At 52.0% G+C, this 15,630-nt stretch overlaps 1 protein-coding gene across 1 annotated transcript in view; it reads right to left on the bottom strand.

The window, feature by feature from the left end:
- PLXND1 (plexin D1) overlaps positions 1–15,630 on the bottom strand; it is a 74,089-nt gene that overhangs the window by 42,998 nt on the left and 15,461 nt on the right. Inside the window, exons 2-8 of the mRNA XM_062636345.1 lie at positions 11,952–12,128; positions 8,988–9,119; positions 7,166–7,266; positions 6,367–6,496; positions 4,859–5,033; positions 3,234–3,342; positions 2,255–2,357 (exon numbers count right to left, since the gene is read on the bottom strand). Coding sequence (XP_062492329.1) covers positions 2,255–2,357; positions 3,234–3,342; positions 4,859–5,033; positions 6,367–6,496; positions 7,166–7,266; positions 8,988–9,119; positions 11,952–12,128 — 927 coding nt within the window. The remainder of the gene's footprint in view (positions 1–2,254; positions 2,358–3,233; positions 3,343–4,858; positions 5,034–6,366; positions 6,497–7,165; positions 7,267–8,987; positions 9,120–11,951; positions 12,129–15,630) is intronic.

The following is a 15,630-nucleotide window of genomic DNA, read 5'->3' as shown; positions in this document are numbered from 1 at the left end:
CATGATAAGAGAAGTAAAACAACAAAGCAAAGCACCGGAGAGAGATTTCAGTCACAAGCCTCCTCTTGGAGAATCAAAAGAGTTAAAATAAAACCAGCAGGGCCACAACTGAAAATTCATGTAAAAGCTCCTATGGCCTGGTGTGTCCTCACATGTCACAGCAGCTGGCATAGCTCGCTAGATAAATACACTTTAGAGGACTGATTAACTTGTCGTCTTGCAGCCCCCTCTCCTGCTGTTCATCAACAGCTAGAAATAGAGCTGATTATATTATTCATGTCTGGATCAGGGCAAAGGGTCTGAATGTTTAAAATGCTGTGGATGAAGCCTGTATGGTGCTGGCTTCCCCGTGGACCAGTTTTCAGGTGTAGCCAGCAACCGTGTGTTTACAGAAAGCTCAGACTGCAGGACCAGGCACCATGTTTCCAGGGCTACAGAGCACCTCTTCCTGCAGCTGCTCACCAAAAGGGTGGGAAGAGCTAAGAAAAGCAGAGATAAAACAGGAATGTGCCCAAGCCAGGTGCAGCATCCAACCTAACTGAACCTCTGGAGGAGGAGATCAGAGGCAAGAAAGAGAGGATAGGCACAGTTATCCTTACGGAAGGATAGGCACAGTTATCCCTGCCAGAGGGGAACCCTGGATCTTGCTGTCTGCTCAAGGTGATGGGAGTGGAATGGGAGGACTGGGTGCAGCTCTTCATTATGTGTAGCTGAGGCTCCTTGAGACCTTTGTCTATGACCCTAATATCCTCCCTCCGTGCAGAAGAGCAGCTATTCCTAATCCGTGCTGGTCCCCAGCCCCTCCTGTGGCCCTGATGCTGCTTGGTGCCACTGGCGGTGCTGATCCTGCCCTGGAGCCACTGCCCCAGTGCCTGGAGCACACGCAGCAGAGACCAAGGGTTCATGTGAGGCCCCAGAGCCCGGCACCCCCAGAGCCCAGCATCACCAGAGGCTGGCATCATCACAGCCTGTACATCACCAGAGCCCGCATAGCTCCGTGTCCTGGCACTGGGCAGGCACTGCAGAGCCTCAGCACATGGGTCCCTCATGGGGAGCAGCCATGAGGGAGGTTTTTCAAGTGTCCAGCACCCATCCAGACAACAAGAGAAAACACCAGATGCTTTCTGAAACCTGGGAAGTTGACAAAGTGGAGGGTGCTCCCCCCAAACCAGAGGGAGCGAATGCCAGGGCCAGCCCTGGGGTTAGCCCAGGGGGTGAGGGTGAGACATCTGACATGGGCTAATGTGTGCCAGTGATGGGCATGGGGAACGCTGGAAGAGCTGAGATGAGCTGTTAAAGTGTAAAAGCTTGGCTTAGATCTACACCAAGAGTGACTGCTAAAAAGCCAATTTTATTTAAATTATCTTCAATTTAAATTTCTGAAGCAGGAACACACTGAGCCTCGGGGTTATTAAAGGTGTAATTTGGAAAGGGGCAATTTTCTCCGTTAGGTGAGCACCACCAGTGGTGCTCCAGCAAATTATTAATGTACCACAATGGCCTAGTCAAAGCCAAATGGACTGTAAGGTATTGCTACGCTTGGTGTGTTACTCAAACCCAGCTGTCCAGGAAGTGGAGAAGCAGTGGCATTGCTCCAGACATGAGAGGTGATGAAGAGCCAAGCGATGGAGCTGCTGAAGGTAGGGGGGCAGCTGAATGCTTTAGCCAGGCTGGCAGCCTCCTCACACAGACATGCCTCCAGGCAAGGCACAGCAGGGCACTGCTGCAGCTTCCCTGCCCCACATGCATCCCCCTCCTAGTGCCAGCACAGGAAGGTGCCCCGACTCCATCCCACGACAAGCCGTAGCCAGCCCGTGCCGGCCGCTGCTGGAGGACACTCAGAGGCTGCTGGAAGGAGCAGTGAGGACTGAGCTGAGCATCAGTGCCTGAAGATCCCCAGGGTCATTGGGTGAAGTGAGGCTCAGGCTGGGGACCTCGAGGTACCATGGTACCAAGCCCAGCCTCAGCCCCACGCTCTCCCGCACTGCCAGGGAGCGCTGCAAACATGGTGCATGCAGAGCACCACCCAGAGTGATCCTTCAGCTCTCCATCGGCTGAGCCTCTGCAAGTGCGATGTGTATCACTGCATTTCAGACTGTGAGGCAGCCCACAGCCAGGCAGCAAAGCAGCACTGTCGTCGGAGCTGCCCCACACCCACCAACCCCATCTGCCCCATCCCGGGATAAGGAAAACCACAGCAACAGCACCCAACCACGGAAGGTGTCCCAGGGCAGCAAAGTTTGAGTGGCCTTACCTTCATCTGCAGTGCATCGTCACACTGGGAGTGGTTGGAAACACAGGCATAGGTGGAGGGGCACCAATGACACTTCCATCTGGTCGAGAGGCAGCTGGTGCACCTGAAATGGCAAAGGTGCAGTGAGAAGAGCAGATCTCGGGCTGCTCGTGGAAGCCAAACCTCAGCTGTGAGAGTGGTCTTCACACAGTGTTCAGTCTCTAATGGCACCCAGAAAAGCCCACAGCAGGGGCTGGGTTTTCCTCTCCTCTTCTCCCTGGGAGCTGGGGTGAGTCCCGCATTCCCTGTGCCACCCCGAAGACAGCTCTGGAGGCATCACCACCTGCCCCAGGCCCCAGCTGACTGGGAGCTGCCTCCCCTGCTTAGCAAAATATACCCTTTTCCCCAAAACCCTCTTTCCCCTTGTCCACCTCTCCAGGGAGCCAGGCAATTGATCCTGATAAAGGCTCTGCCCATGGTTTGCACAGGGCATGGGCTGGCTGGTGGGCAGGACATGGGGATCCCTGCGGGCAGGCTCCATGGCTGCACTCCTGAGAAGTGGATGGATGTCTGCTGCTGGCTCCCCTCAGCCCCCCGTGCTGACGAGGGGTACATGGCTGCTCCCAGCCAAAGCTGGAAGGGGTGAGAGCAGAGGGAACACCTCCCTCCCTCCCTCACCGCCCCACAGCCACCGCAGGGACCGCCGGGAGCCCAGCTCCGCTGCCAAAGGGTTAACAGAACAAGCTGGATATAAAAATATGATTCACATTCAAGAAAACCCAACACGTCCAGATGGCTCGAGGCAGCGCGAGGACCCTCCTGTGTAAATCCCTGGCAGCACAGCCCCAATGCTCCTGCCAAATCCTGCCCAGGCCCCTGCCAGGGGGCTGCGCTCCCCCATTAACACCCATGGGGGGACCTTTGTCCAGCCTCAACCGCTCCATCCATCTCCATCGCGCCGGTGCCACCCAGCCGCTGCCCACACACCCGAGGCACTTACGCTCTCTTCGGGTAAATGTTTCCAGTTCTTTTGCAATCGTAGATGGTGAAATTGGCCCGGATAATGTTTTTGCTGTTGACCCGGAGAGCAGTTTCGACAACCACGTGGTCTGAGAGAAACAAGCCAAAGAATATTGGGTTGCAAGAGCCTCTCACTCATGCTCACGCTTAGAAGACAAGACAGACCCTTGGGAAAACAAGGGCTAAATCTGATTTGTTTTCTCCAGGGCGTCCTCCGAGCTGCATTTCTGAGCTTGGACCATTCATCTTTTGCCCTTTGACTTCCAGCTCTTCCCTCTTAAATCAACTCTTTACATCACCCTCACCAGAAAAGAACATTGCGACTTTCAGCAGAAAATTCCAGCGTGTGGTGCAAGTGTTAATTAGCAGAGTTCATTATTGCCTTCGCTTACAGTTGGTGCTAAATGATATTTAAAAAAAATGTGGTAATTAAAACATGTTAGTTATCATGTTTTAAAACCCCGCTCACTTTCCCCATGACAACAAACTCGCAGAGAAGAGTGGAAATCCCTTTTTTGGCTACTTAACACACTACACTGACTCCCCATCCCCCAAAATTGCTTATTTTTTTTCCTTTTTCTTTGCAATTTTGCCATATAAGCACCAGGCACAAGAGACAATGCCTCTTTCAGAATATGTACAATAAATCAGCCCATTGGATTCCAGAAATTCATTTGGACGTTGCTGTAACCAACAATACAGAACAGTTAATGATCTCCCATTCTTTGGATAGCTAGGGGGAAAAACAATGCAGCTTTATAAACTTGCCTATGAAAAGTGGGATTTTCAAAAGGGCTGGTTAATTCTTCTCCTACTGAAGTCAGCCATCTTCAATAGAGCATTCACTCCAGGCTTGAAAGATGGAAATTTGACAAGCACTCAAGTCTGGAATGAAGCATCTCACTTCTCAGAAGGAGCTACAGAATGGGGCTGTCTCCGTCAGTAAATGCCAGTATCAGATCTGGTCAGCTTGGCCAGATCTAAAGTCAAGGCTTGGTTGACTTTAACCAGATGTGCAGGTGAATGTCACCTCGTAATGCAGTTCCAAGGAGTCTCAAGATGGACAACCCGTTCGTTACCATCTGAAAACAGGGGCATCCGAGAGAACCTCAGCCTGGCTTTTGATCACATAAAGGGGATTAAGAGTTTCTGAGCTGCCTTTAGGTATGCATTTGCTCTTCCTCCAGAACCTCTCCTGAAAGGTACCACATGTTCAGGGGGGAAATCAAACAAAACCAATTGAAAATATCAATGTAAGTAGCAACATTATTTCCCCAGGGCTAAGATATCTTTGGTTTAGTACTTGCTAAATCTAAAGCAGAAGCTCTAACCAGATAAATCTTAATAAAATAAGTATATGAACTGGCTTTTAAAGTCTGATGCTTAGAACAAAATTGATAGATTTGACATACTGTCAATTCACGTTAAAGACGGTGGAACTCCTACGCTTTAAAGTCATATGCCCTATAAAACAGAAGCAGCTTGGGTCTTTTTTTCCCTGTACGTGTTATCTGCACGTACAATTGGAGAAAGAAAAAAAAGCCTATGAAAAATTACATCCACAGAAGTGGTGAGAATGAACTGAGCTTGTTTCCCTCTACAAACCTTGGTCCTCTGGAAACGCTGGGTATTTCTCACGTGGAAGTAAACTGCAATAAATAAATTGGTTTACATAATCTCCAGCAACTCTGGCTACCGTGTGGATGTTGTTTCCATAGTCACATGAAATATTTGTTCCATTCAGGTTTGGGATAGTCCCATTTATTTGTATTATCAGGACCTACATGGGAGAAAAAAATATATCAGTTACCACGGAAAATTATAATTAGAATTTGTCAGTGTTTTCCAAGCTTTTCCTAGGCTAGTGACAGCAAAACAAGTCCTCGGGCAGCATTTTCCTTCATTTGGTGCACTTTGAACTCTCAAAGCCATCTGCATACAAAACCTTGCTTTGACAGTAAGAGCTCTGTCACCATGCACTCCAACAGCTGTAGCTGGCATGAAAACCCAGCCCAGGGCTTCCTCAGGAGACCACTCCGAGGAGGCAGGACGCAAAGGCTAAGCCCTCCCCGGCACCCAGGCTCTGCTCGACCCACGCTGTCTGCACAAACCGCTCTGTACCCGGGCTGGGCTCCTCATCCGCTGCCTCCCAACACTCTGGGGAGGGAGGAGGAAGAGGAGGAAGAGCAGAACAACATTAACCCCTGCTTCTGAGTGCCTGAACCTCCCGGATTGCACCAGTCCAGACCAGGGACGCGCGATGGGAGGTGTGGAGCTGGTGAAGCTGCCGGGAGGCTGCGGGGGGCCGGCCGCAAGCCAGCATCCTCCACCACACACAGGGACCGAGCGGCTGCCGGGATTTCTTTCTGCCGTCAGCCCCCGAGGGGAAGGGAGGGAAGTTTTGCAGAAAGGGAATGCTTTTGAGGAGGGCGGCCCAGAGAGCGCACAGCCCCTGTGCCCAGCGGGCTTCCCTGCCGCCGGCGGGTGAGCCCTGGGGGAACCTCAGCCCAGCACTCCTGCATGGCAAAAGTGGAGCTGGACTGATGCGAAGGTCCTGCGGGATCCCTCTCTCCAGCTCTGGTCTGGGCTTTGCCCCAGCTGCCTGCTTAAGAGTGATTGCCCCATGCTAGGACAGGCAGAGAGCTTTGGCACAGAGAGATTTCTGCCATTGGGAGAGGGTCTGTCTTTAAATGAAAAATATTTGGATGAAAACACTTGAAATATAATTAAGATATTGTTAAAAATAGCAACAATTCAACCCAAGAGATGAGTTTATCTAGCTGTCTGCAGCTGATGCTCTGTATTTTGACATTTTGCACATCTCTGCACTGTGCAGCGCAGGAGCGTTACAAGTGCTGCTCACCAACAGGCTCCGCAGCCGGTGTCCTGGGGCCTCCGGGCTGTTGAGGCACAGGAGGTCACCTCCAGGCACTCAAGAACCTTGGCCTGGCTTGGTAGCACACACCAGAGCTCAGCACCCGACGACCCACACCCGAGCTGTGTGGAGCTGTGCTCCTGTGCTGGAGGAGGATGGATATTTATCAGCCCTGAGAGCAGGTAATGACTCTACAGGACACTGCATGGGATTAATCCAGTATTCACATCAAACGCACCGGGTTCTCTTTGTCAATATTAATCTCGGGCTCCAAGATGGTCATTGAAGGGCACTGCTGCACTCCTTCACTTGTGCTCGCCCAGAAGTTGGCCCCTGTGAAGTTGGTGCACTCGTGCTGCAGAGAACACCTGCAGGGGAACAATTTGGGGTTGATTATGTTTAAAACAGGCGATAAAAACGTTTTCTTCCTCATGAGGGAAGATCCTGCGTCAATCCTGTGCCTGCATCCCTTCCCTCCATCCATGCAGCTAAGCCTAAAGCTTTGTTGCTATATTTAAAGTGTCTGGTTGCCATGATAAGAGCATGTATTCCCACCAGCATCAGCAGAGCACCAGGACTCAGGGTAAGCAAGCGCAGGCCAGGCTGAACCCAGAACGGCAGAGGAGACAGTGACAATTTGTTCGACCTCCAATTTGTAAATGTGGAGTCTAATTCCGTAAATCCCCTTTTGAGTGTCCAGTGTCTCCTCCTCATAAATGATAACTGCAAGGGCAAAAGACGATCTCTAACAGGGTGTTGGCTCTCTCAATCCCATGGTTGGATGCCTGCAAGATATTCTCTGCACTGGCAGCTGACTACAGCATAATAATGCAGCTACACTGAAATCCTGGCTCTGACGAGTATCTCGACTGTTTCAGACCAGATGAAATTGTTTTTAAAAGGATGTATTTCGTAAGGAACAGATGAAAACTAATGGCAGTGTGACTGTGTGGAAATACAGAAGGCACCAGAAATTCTTGCCTAGGCTTGAGGACCAAGGGACACGTCAAAGCGCACTGAGATGCAACCAGTCCTACCTGGTCTCCATCGTGCACCACCCGCAGTAAGCATCCGCAGCAGCCAGGCACTCCGTGCATGTTGAGTACTGGTTGCAGGCAGCCACCTTCACCCGTGTCATCTGCAAACAACAGCACAACTGCTTCCAACTGCTTTACAGCACCACAGAAACCTGACCGGGATAAGCCAGTCAGGCCACGTGTAGCCAGTGAGGAGCCACCAGCATCTTAGCTGTCTTAGCTCACCAGCATCTCAGGCTGCTTTAGCTGTCACCTGGACCAAGCCTTACAGGACAGACAAGCAGCAGACCCTGGCACCGCCGTCCTCCACCCCACACTGCCCAGAGGTGGGTGCTCTGTGTACGACCACCCCGACCACCCCTCGTGGAGCTCCCGCTGCCAGTGCCCCAGGGCAGCACGCCCAAGGGACAGGCCCTGCTGCCGCAGGGTGTGCAGCAGCACTGTGCTGGGCTGAGCTGAGCTGCTCCTTTTCGGCCAGCACCTTGGCCATAGCTGTGCAATGGACAGGCTATAGAGAGCCACACCACACCTTTCGATGCATCACAGATGCTTTCACAGCTTGTCTGTCCCTGTGAAAAGCTCTCACACAGATGTGCAGAAAGCTCCCTTCTAGACGGAGCTGAATGCTATCTGGCTATTTACATAATGACCAGAAAGCAACACCACCCTGGAAACCTTCCTTTGTAAAGAAATCAAAAAACCTCTGGAGACTTGCTCGGCAGGAAAAGTTGGAGCAAAGCCTAAATACTTGAGAAGGAAAACTGAGTCATTTGGTACTGACAACGTGAGGTGCTGAGAGCTCTGAGTTCCCACCAGGCGAGTGCACCATGGGCCACAGGCTCCTTGGCCTGACCCCACTGTACCCACAGCACCTTCCTGCTCCCCAGCCCTGTGGTGCTCAGCACCCCCAAACCCAACCCCATTTTGCTCCTGGGGAGCTTCCCAGGATGGCTGATGCTGTGATTCTATGATGCTAATTGCACCAAAGAAAAATTAACTCATCTGGTTTATTGGAAAAGAAAAAGACAGAGGAGAGCATCACAAGTGCTAGTGCTGCGTGTTTGATCAAGCCTGAAGGAGGTGCACAGCCCAGCCGGGAGCTGAGCTGAGACAGTCTGTAACATCAGCTAAAGAGGCATCCCGGAAGGGCTCTGTGAAATGGTAATGACCAGTCTGCAGGGAGACAGGGCTTGAAAAACAAAAATGCAACATATAACATTTGTGGTTCTGCATCTGTTTTGGCAGATTAAAATGTAATTCAGGACAAACCACGAGCGCCTGGAGCGCTCAGCTCTCATCCTCCTCCTCTGCTCACCTGATGGAGATGAGGCAATCTGTTCCTACCTGCTGCGGCATTCCCAGTCTCCATATCCAGCCCTCCTGCCCGCCAGGCTGAGCAGAAACCTCCTCCAGGATCATGTCTGACAGGCAGACTTTTTGTCTGTAGGATCTCCTAAAAGCCTTCTTAAAGACTGTGCGCCATATTCTCAGGTTTCTATACAGGAACAACCCCTGTTTGCTTCTGCACTCCCTTAAGTGGGGTGAGTTTCAACAGCTTTCACCCTTCTTTTTACCTGGCCACCACAAAGAGGACCAAGCCAGACAGGCCAGTCAGTTCAGTGTGACCCCCACGCTGCACAGGAGAACAACAGGCACAGGTACCTCCCAAAGCCCTTTGACACCCCAAAGCTCTGAGCTTCCTGACTCTGCCCATTCCTGTGAAAGCAAATTTTAGTGTCCCTTCCTGCTCCCAGCTGAGTGCTGAACGCTAAACCAAATGAGGGGCCCAAAGGACTGTTTCACTGGAGACTGAAGCTCTCACCTGATAGGAGGTCATCAGATAGAGGTAGGTAGAATCAGATGGGTCGAACTGCATGATAGGGTGGACAGGCTCTCCGTAAGCCACTGAAATGGATCTCCTGCTAATAACCTTCATGGTACTGTCCAGATTAATCTGTAGTGAGAAGAAGCCACTCATTGAGACCATTTGTCAAACACTATGGGGAGGAGATTATTTTTCCTTGGTTATAAACAAGCATCAAAGTGTTATCCATTGGTGTTCCATGTTTTCAAGCACTGTAAATCTCTACACACAGTTTGCAGGCTGCACTGAGGGAGCTGTACTGAAAAGCCAGCTCTGTGCCACAGGGAAGGCACTAAGCGGTCTAGAAAGCCCCAGCCATGGCCAGGAGCTAGGTGACAACCAGTCCAGCAGCCCTCGCTCCCTCTGTGCAAAGGCCTCTGACCGAGAGGCTGCCTGGAAAACTTGCACCCTACAGCTCTGGCACTGCACGGATGCTTCCAGCGGCAGTGCTGCCCTGCCCTAATGGAAGTGGCACCAGCCTCCAGCCCTTGTCATGTACGTATGTGCGTTTCTGTTACAAAGAATGCTGCATTTCTAAGCTTAATGAAAAACAGGGACAATAAATCAGCAACAGGGCTGTGCAGCATGGCATCCCCTGCTCCCCGCCTATCTGAAAAGTAAGAGTTGTCATTCCTGGCAAAAAGCAGCTTTCATCCCTGCTAATTCCAAAGACCACAGCAGCTGCCACAGGACAGCCAAATCCTACCTTGCCTCATGAATCACCAACTGAAGTGCTGGCAGTGATGGAAGAGGCTGCAAAGCATCAGCCTGCCTTTCAGATCTTAATGTCTTGGCATTTGACTTGAAAACTCAGCAAATTAAATGTGGCATTGCTGAGAGGAAATAACAATAGGGCTACACAATTTCATGTGACAGTCGTTTTTCAGCTTGAACCAGAAAGGGCATGAGGAAAATTCCTACATCCTTACTAGCAAGGGAAGGCAGTAATTGTAAAGACTAAGCATGCTTCTGCTCTCCAAAGTCTGGATTAATTAATTAACATAGGATTAATTAATTCTCACACTAGAGCAGCACCAACACATCCTAGTAAGATAACACAAGCTCAAAGCAGAGCGCTTTGCTCTGCTAAGAGCCATATGCAGGCACTGCAAGCTACTATGCAGAAAAAGAAGGGAACTATCATGATCCCCACTTAGAAACTGGCTATCCAGAAGCTAAATAATTTGCCTGAGATTACCCAAGATGTCCATGATCAAAGTCCCAGTGTCCTCCACTGTAGCTCTGTGACCACCCTCTCTCTCTTCACCCTGAGCTCTGCTCTGTGTCTGGCTGTTTCTAGGCACCTGTCCCCAGGTCTCTCTGCTTCAGGGCTTATTTACCCTGCACTGTCACTGCGCTGGCACTTGCCCTGGATCTCTGTGGGCTACGGCCCAGGGAACAGCCACAGCAGCAGCACAGAGGAGCAGAGATCAGCAGTCCTCTTGCTGGATGACACATGCTGCACTGGCAAGAGCAGAGTGGGCTGAAGCTCTGGGTGACCCCACCACAGCACCTTGTCTACAGACTTACAGACACGTGGGGACTCGCCAGAAGAAACCCTTCCCACCCCCATCTCCTTCCAGGACATCACACCCTGGCACACCATGCCCTGGCCACCGCTGCCTAAGTGCTGTTTTTCCTCTCATGCTGGATGTGACACTGATAATGGCCTGCATGCAATGCCCGTCTGCAGCCTATCTGATTAATCCCCTATACTTACCCCTGGCAGCCATAATTGCTGCTGGCAGGAGCTGGTCGAGCTCTATTCCTGCTCCTTTGCTGTTTTTTCTCAGGCAGCAAATCTGAATGATAACTCACGCAAAGTATCTTGTATCCCGTGCCAAATAACAAGGAGCCCCGAAGGTAAAAAGGCTTCTGGTTATGCAGCTGTGTTGTAGAATTAGATTAGAGCTATCTGAGCAAATTATCCCAGCAAAGGGTAGCCAGGAGCCTCTCCCTAATGGAGGCGCAGCAGATAAGGCTGCTTTCTCGAGATAATAATGGAAGCAGAGCTGTTAATGCTGTGTGAACAGGGGCTGCGCTGCGTGTGGCATGTGTGTCTGCCACCCTGCACCAGGTCGGGCTGCCAGCGCCCTCCCACCCGGCTGCATTACCTGCCCCTGCAGGCAGAAACCAAAGCTGGGGGTTTCTTTGTGATCGCTCCCACATTTCTGCCAGGAGCACTTGGGCTCAAGGGAAGAGATTGGATCCGTTTTCTTCTCTCCAAGCATTTTGATCCAATATTCCACATTACGCACCACTCACCCCAGGCAGGTATCAGCCACGTCTCTGCTCCAGGGTGCTTTTCTCCCCACCCCTCTATGGACTTTTGATGCTGAGAGCACACCAAACTGTTGTGGCGTGTTGGAATCAAAACTTTCTTTGGCAAACTTCAAGCACTAAAGTTGCTGAAACCCTGGCCTTGCATCTTGGCTCTGTAGCCAGGTTGCTGCAGTGCCTTACATTGCCTTTAGCATGTTGTTTAAAACAGATACTCCATGAGATGCATGGATTCGCACCTGCTTTGGACTCAGCTGAGATAAAGCATCTCTGGGTGATTCCCCTGTCCACAAGAAGCCTTCAAAACCCATCAGCTCAGGGGGAGAATTTATTAGAAGTGCTGTCGAGACTTAAACGCTGCACAATAACATTACCAGCATAGAGTTCATCAAGAACATCCTGCTCTCATGGCAGCCTTCAACAGCAATTAACGGCCACCAGTGGCCAGGCAGCAGGCATCACTGTTCACGTTACGGCAGCACCCAATTGCTTCTTCATTGCCGAACGCGAGCGGGTGCTCAAACCCCACAGGACGCGATGCCCGGTGCACAGCCCCGAGGGGAGCCCACCGCCCGCCCCGCTCCGCCCCGGCCCGGCCCCCAGCCGTGCCTGCCCAGGCTGTGTCTGCCGGGCTCCACTTGCCTTCAGGAGTCCTCCGCTGGCCGTGCCCAGGAACACCACGGTGTAGTTGTTGACGCTGGCCACGGCCACGGCGGTGAGGCCGCTGTAGGTGAACACGGGGGTCGCTGTGACGGGGTTGACGATGGCCAGCGGGTGCTGCAGGTGAGCCGCTCCACAGTCCAACTGCTCCGGCTGCAGCTGCAGGGAGACGCACGTGTCAGCGGGTGCAGCAGGCACCAACGGGTCCCCACCACCACCACTGCCCCAGGCTCCCTGTGCACAGAGTGCTGACAGCCCCGCTGTGCCCGGGGAAAGCTCCTCACCACCGAGCCATGGGAACAGGAAGATGTAACGGGTTAATTCGGGAGCAAAGAGCTGTGATAGAGACCCTCCTTTGTGCTTCGCAGATCTACCTCAGACCCAAATCCAGACCAGGCTTTGCTGGAGATGAGCTGTTGGAAAAGCTCCGCCCTTGCCCATGCTACCGGCAGGATCAGGGCAGTATGGGGATTGCTGCTGGAGCACTCCAGAACGGCATCCTCCAGCCAAAGGCCCATTTACTGTAGCAGCACCCTCAGACCTCAACGCAAAAGCCTGGTGCAATGATGAAAGGAGACAAGGGGCTCCTTGTCCCCTCTCCCACCAAAGCAGAGGTCTGTTATCCAGCACAGCGCTAGGGCTGCCTGCAGGGGTGGTTTCTCTGCCCACCAAAGGGAAGCCCTCCCAGGGGCTGCCTGCCCTGGTCCCACGCACTGCCCAGCGCTGCAGGGGGTCTCCCTTCCCGAGGGTCAGCGCTCGGGATCAGGGCTGGGGAGCGTGCGGAGCCGTGCTCAGCTGCAGCCCAGACGCCATCTCCAGCTCCTTCCTTCTCAAACAAAAGATGAAGAAAAAGGTTTTTCCAATAAAAGAGCTCAAAATGTTATTTCCCTGCAAGTGAGTGAGGAAGTGGCTGAGACCAGAGCCAAGGGGAGGAGGGGGAAGCGTGCTGGCGACTCTCCGGACTGTAAAACCTGGCTCTGGTCTTGCTGCTACTGCAGTCAACAGCAAAATTTCCACTGGTCTTCCACTGGGACAGGATGGGATGGAGCAGCTGTCAGGCAGGAGGGGGCACCGCACCGTGGGACACGGAAGGAAGAGCAGCAGCTGCGAAACTGCCCAGAAACCATCGACTTCGTCCACCCTCAGCCCCGGGGCAGAGGCTGGTACAAAGGCACCCATGTCCATTTGCTACCCGGTGCCAAAGGACAAAGGCAGAGAACAATTGCTAAGGACTCCTCACCTGTGAGCCTTGTCTCTAGGCAGGCATTTGGCTCCTTTGGCCGCAAGCAAGACAACAGACTTCAGCATCCCGTGCTAAATTAATTAGCACAGTTGCTGCATGACCGCAGCATTTGGAAACAGGACTGATGCCTCATATTCCTCCTACCCTGCCGAGACGCACCCAAGATTTATGACCACTCTTGCCCTGAATCCTCCAAGACTCCCCTTGCAATTTCTGCTCAGACAATGCGGACGGATTCAATGTCTGTACATCACAACAGTCTCACTGCTGACAATTTACCCGCTGTCACTCCTGCAGCAGCTTTTACGAAGTGCTGTGGGTGCAGCTGAAGCCGTTCAAATGATGGGCACGTTTCAAGGGCCATTACCACATCATCTACACTGTCATTTCAGGCTCATCTTAAGAGAAGCCACAACTGGGCTGTCACCCTTTGCAGTGCCGGCATGCGGCTGCAGGGATGACGCGCAGGTACTTGCAGGCTGCCTGGACCACACCAAGTTCAGGCCTTGACTGCGGGAAGTGGTTACACAAAGCTCTAGACAAAAGACCACTGGCGGGCTGCAACCCACATCCCTAAAACTAAGCACATTTCACGCCTTACTGAACTCAGCCCTAACATGGATATTCCTTCCAAAATAATCATCAGGAGTGCTAATTTAAGCAGAACAAATGCAGGGATTTGAGGCTGTATCTGTTAAGAAACTGGACCACGTGCTTCCACCAAGCCGAAGTTGACAACCAGGCTGTTCAGCATAGTCTCTCCTCCAAGGACTGAGAGCACAAGGGCCTGTATTTTAATTCCCTTATTATCATTATTATTTCATTAATGGAACCAGACTAAATCTTCAACTCTCCACTCTCTCCATATGGTTTAGAAGATTAGGGAAATCTTCAGGCTTCACAGCGAGAGTGTGAAACCCAGGCAGGATCACCCTGCTGCATGGACCCCTGGCTGGGGTGCACCTCCAGCCCTCCTGGCCATGACATGTGTGGGGTTGGTGCCCCATACTAGAGAGCACATCCCTGGACAACCATGGGGAAGAAACTTGCTAAAACCCAAACTGCATGTGCAGCAACTTGTCTGTGTCTCCATGAGTGAAGAGCTGGGAGGAAAGGAGCCCCCACAGGCCACCATCCACAGCATCCTCTGCACAATGGCACACACAGCAAATTCCCCTGTGCTGCAGAACACCTTATACCCCTGCCCAGCAGCAGCACACTGCTGCAGACACATCCAGGGCCTATTTCCCTGCTGCAAGCATGCTGCTGCGAACACCAGACTGGGTCCTCTCCACAAAACCACCCTGTTCTCAGTCCCTGCACCCCAGCAGACACCAGACCCATGCCACTGCTGCTGCTGCTACTGCTGATCAGGTCAGACAAGGAGCAACAACGACTGATTTGAAAAACTTCCTCTGCTAAAGCAAGTGCCAAGCAGGAGGCAATGTGTGCAGAGCTGCAGCTCGGTTCACACGGGACCAAGACGAAAGATCAGGTGTTGTGGATGGAAGGGACTCTGTTAAATGCATTTCGCAGTTTTATGGCATTTCACCTTATTAAAAAAATAAAATCACAGCTCAAATTATTAAGTGTGTCTGTTTGCCCCCATAACTGGGCCACACAACAATCTTATACCATACAGAGAGCATGGCAAGCCATTCATGTTTCTGATTTAATGGTCCCTGTCACAGCTAGGCCCTCAGACATGCACTTATTTGCCTTGGGAATGATTATCTCTAGCCCCTCTTCATTACCCCTCACCAGTATTTACCACCTGAAGCTCACAAGCCTCCCTCCCATGGGAAACTGAGGCACATCAGGGCCCACCTGGGAGCCCGAGGGATGCTTAGCACCTCCTCTTGCAGCAGCTGCCTGTGGAGCCGGTACCGGCACTGGTGTGTCAGCAGCTGGCGGACACGGCCCCTTCTTCTCACAGGAGGCCAAGATCACGGGAAGCTCCTTATCTGCTGCGCCTGCCTGCTTGTAAATCATGCGTTTCAGAGCCAATATCAGCACCAAGTGTTTTCCATGGTAAACAGGATGTAACTATTCTAACACTGGCTAAGCTTTATTTGACCGCGTACATCCTTCCTCTGAAACACCTTTCTTTAAACTACATCAGCTCTTCCGACGGCAGGCAGCAGGAGACATATGGTGTTTCCCTCTCTCGGGTCCCAGGGTGGGGTAACACACTGTGCTCTGCTCTCTGTACACCACAACACTGAGGGGACATCTTCATTCTGTCACGTTACAGTAAACAGGATACGGCCAAGTCACATCCTTCTGCAGACAGCAGGCAATCGCCACAGCTTGGGAAAACACACTTAAAGGCTTTTTCCTTGTGGAATGGGTTAAATCTCGCTCCATCTTAAATCAAACTACCCTACCCTGAGGTGGGGCAAGCATAAACCCGTTTTC

The sequence above is a fragment of the Pezoporus occidentalis genome, unplaced genomic scaffold, assembly GCF_034315485.1.
Source record: "Pezoporus occidentalis ecotype Australia unplaced genomic scaffold, CSIRO_AGI_Poc_V1 ctg114, whole genome shotgun sequence".
Lineage (NCBI taxonomy): Eukaryota > Metazoa > Chordata > Aves > Psittaciformes > Psittacidae > Pezoporus > Pezoporus occidentalis.
Note: the sequence above shows the minus strand (reverse complement) of the source record. Positions and strands in the feature narration are given on the sequence as shown.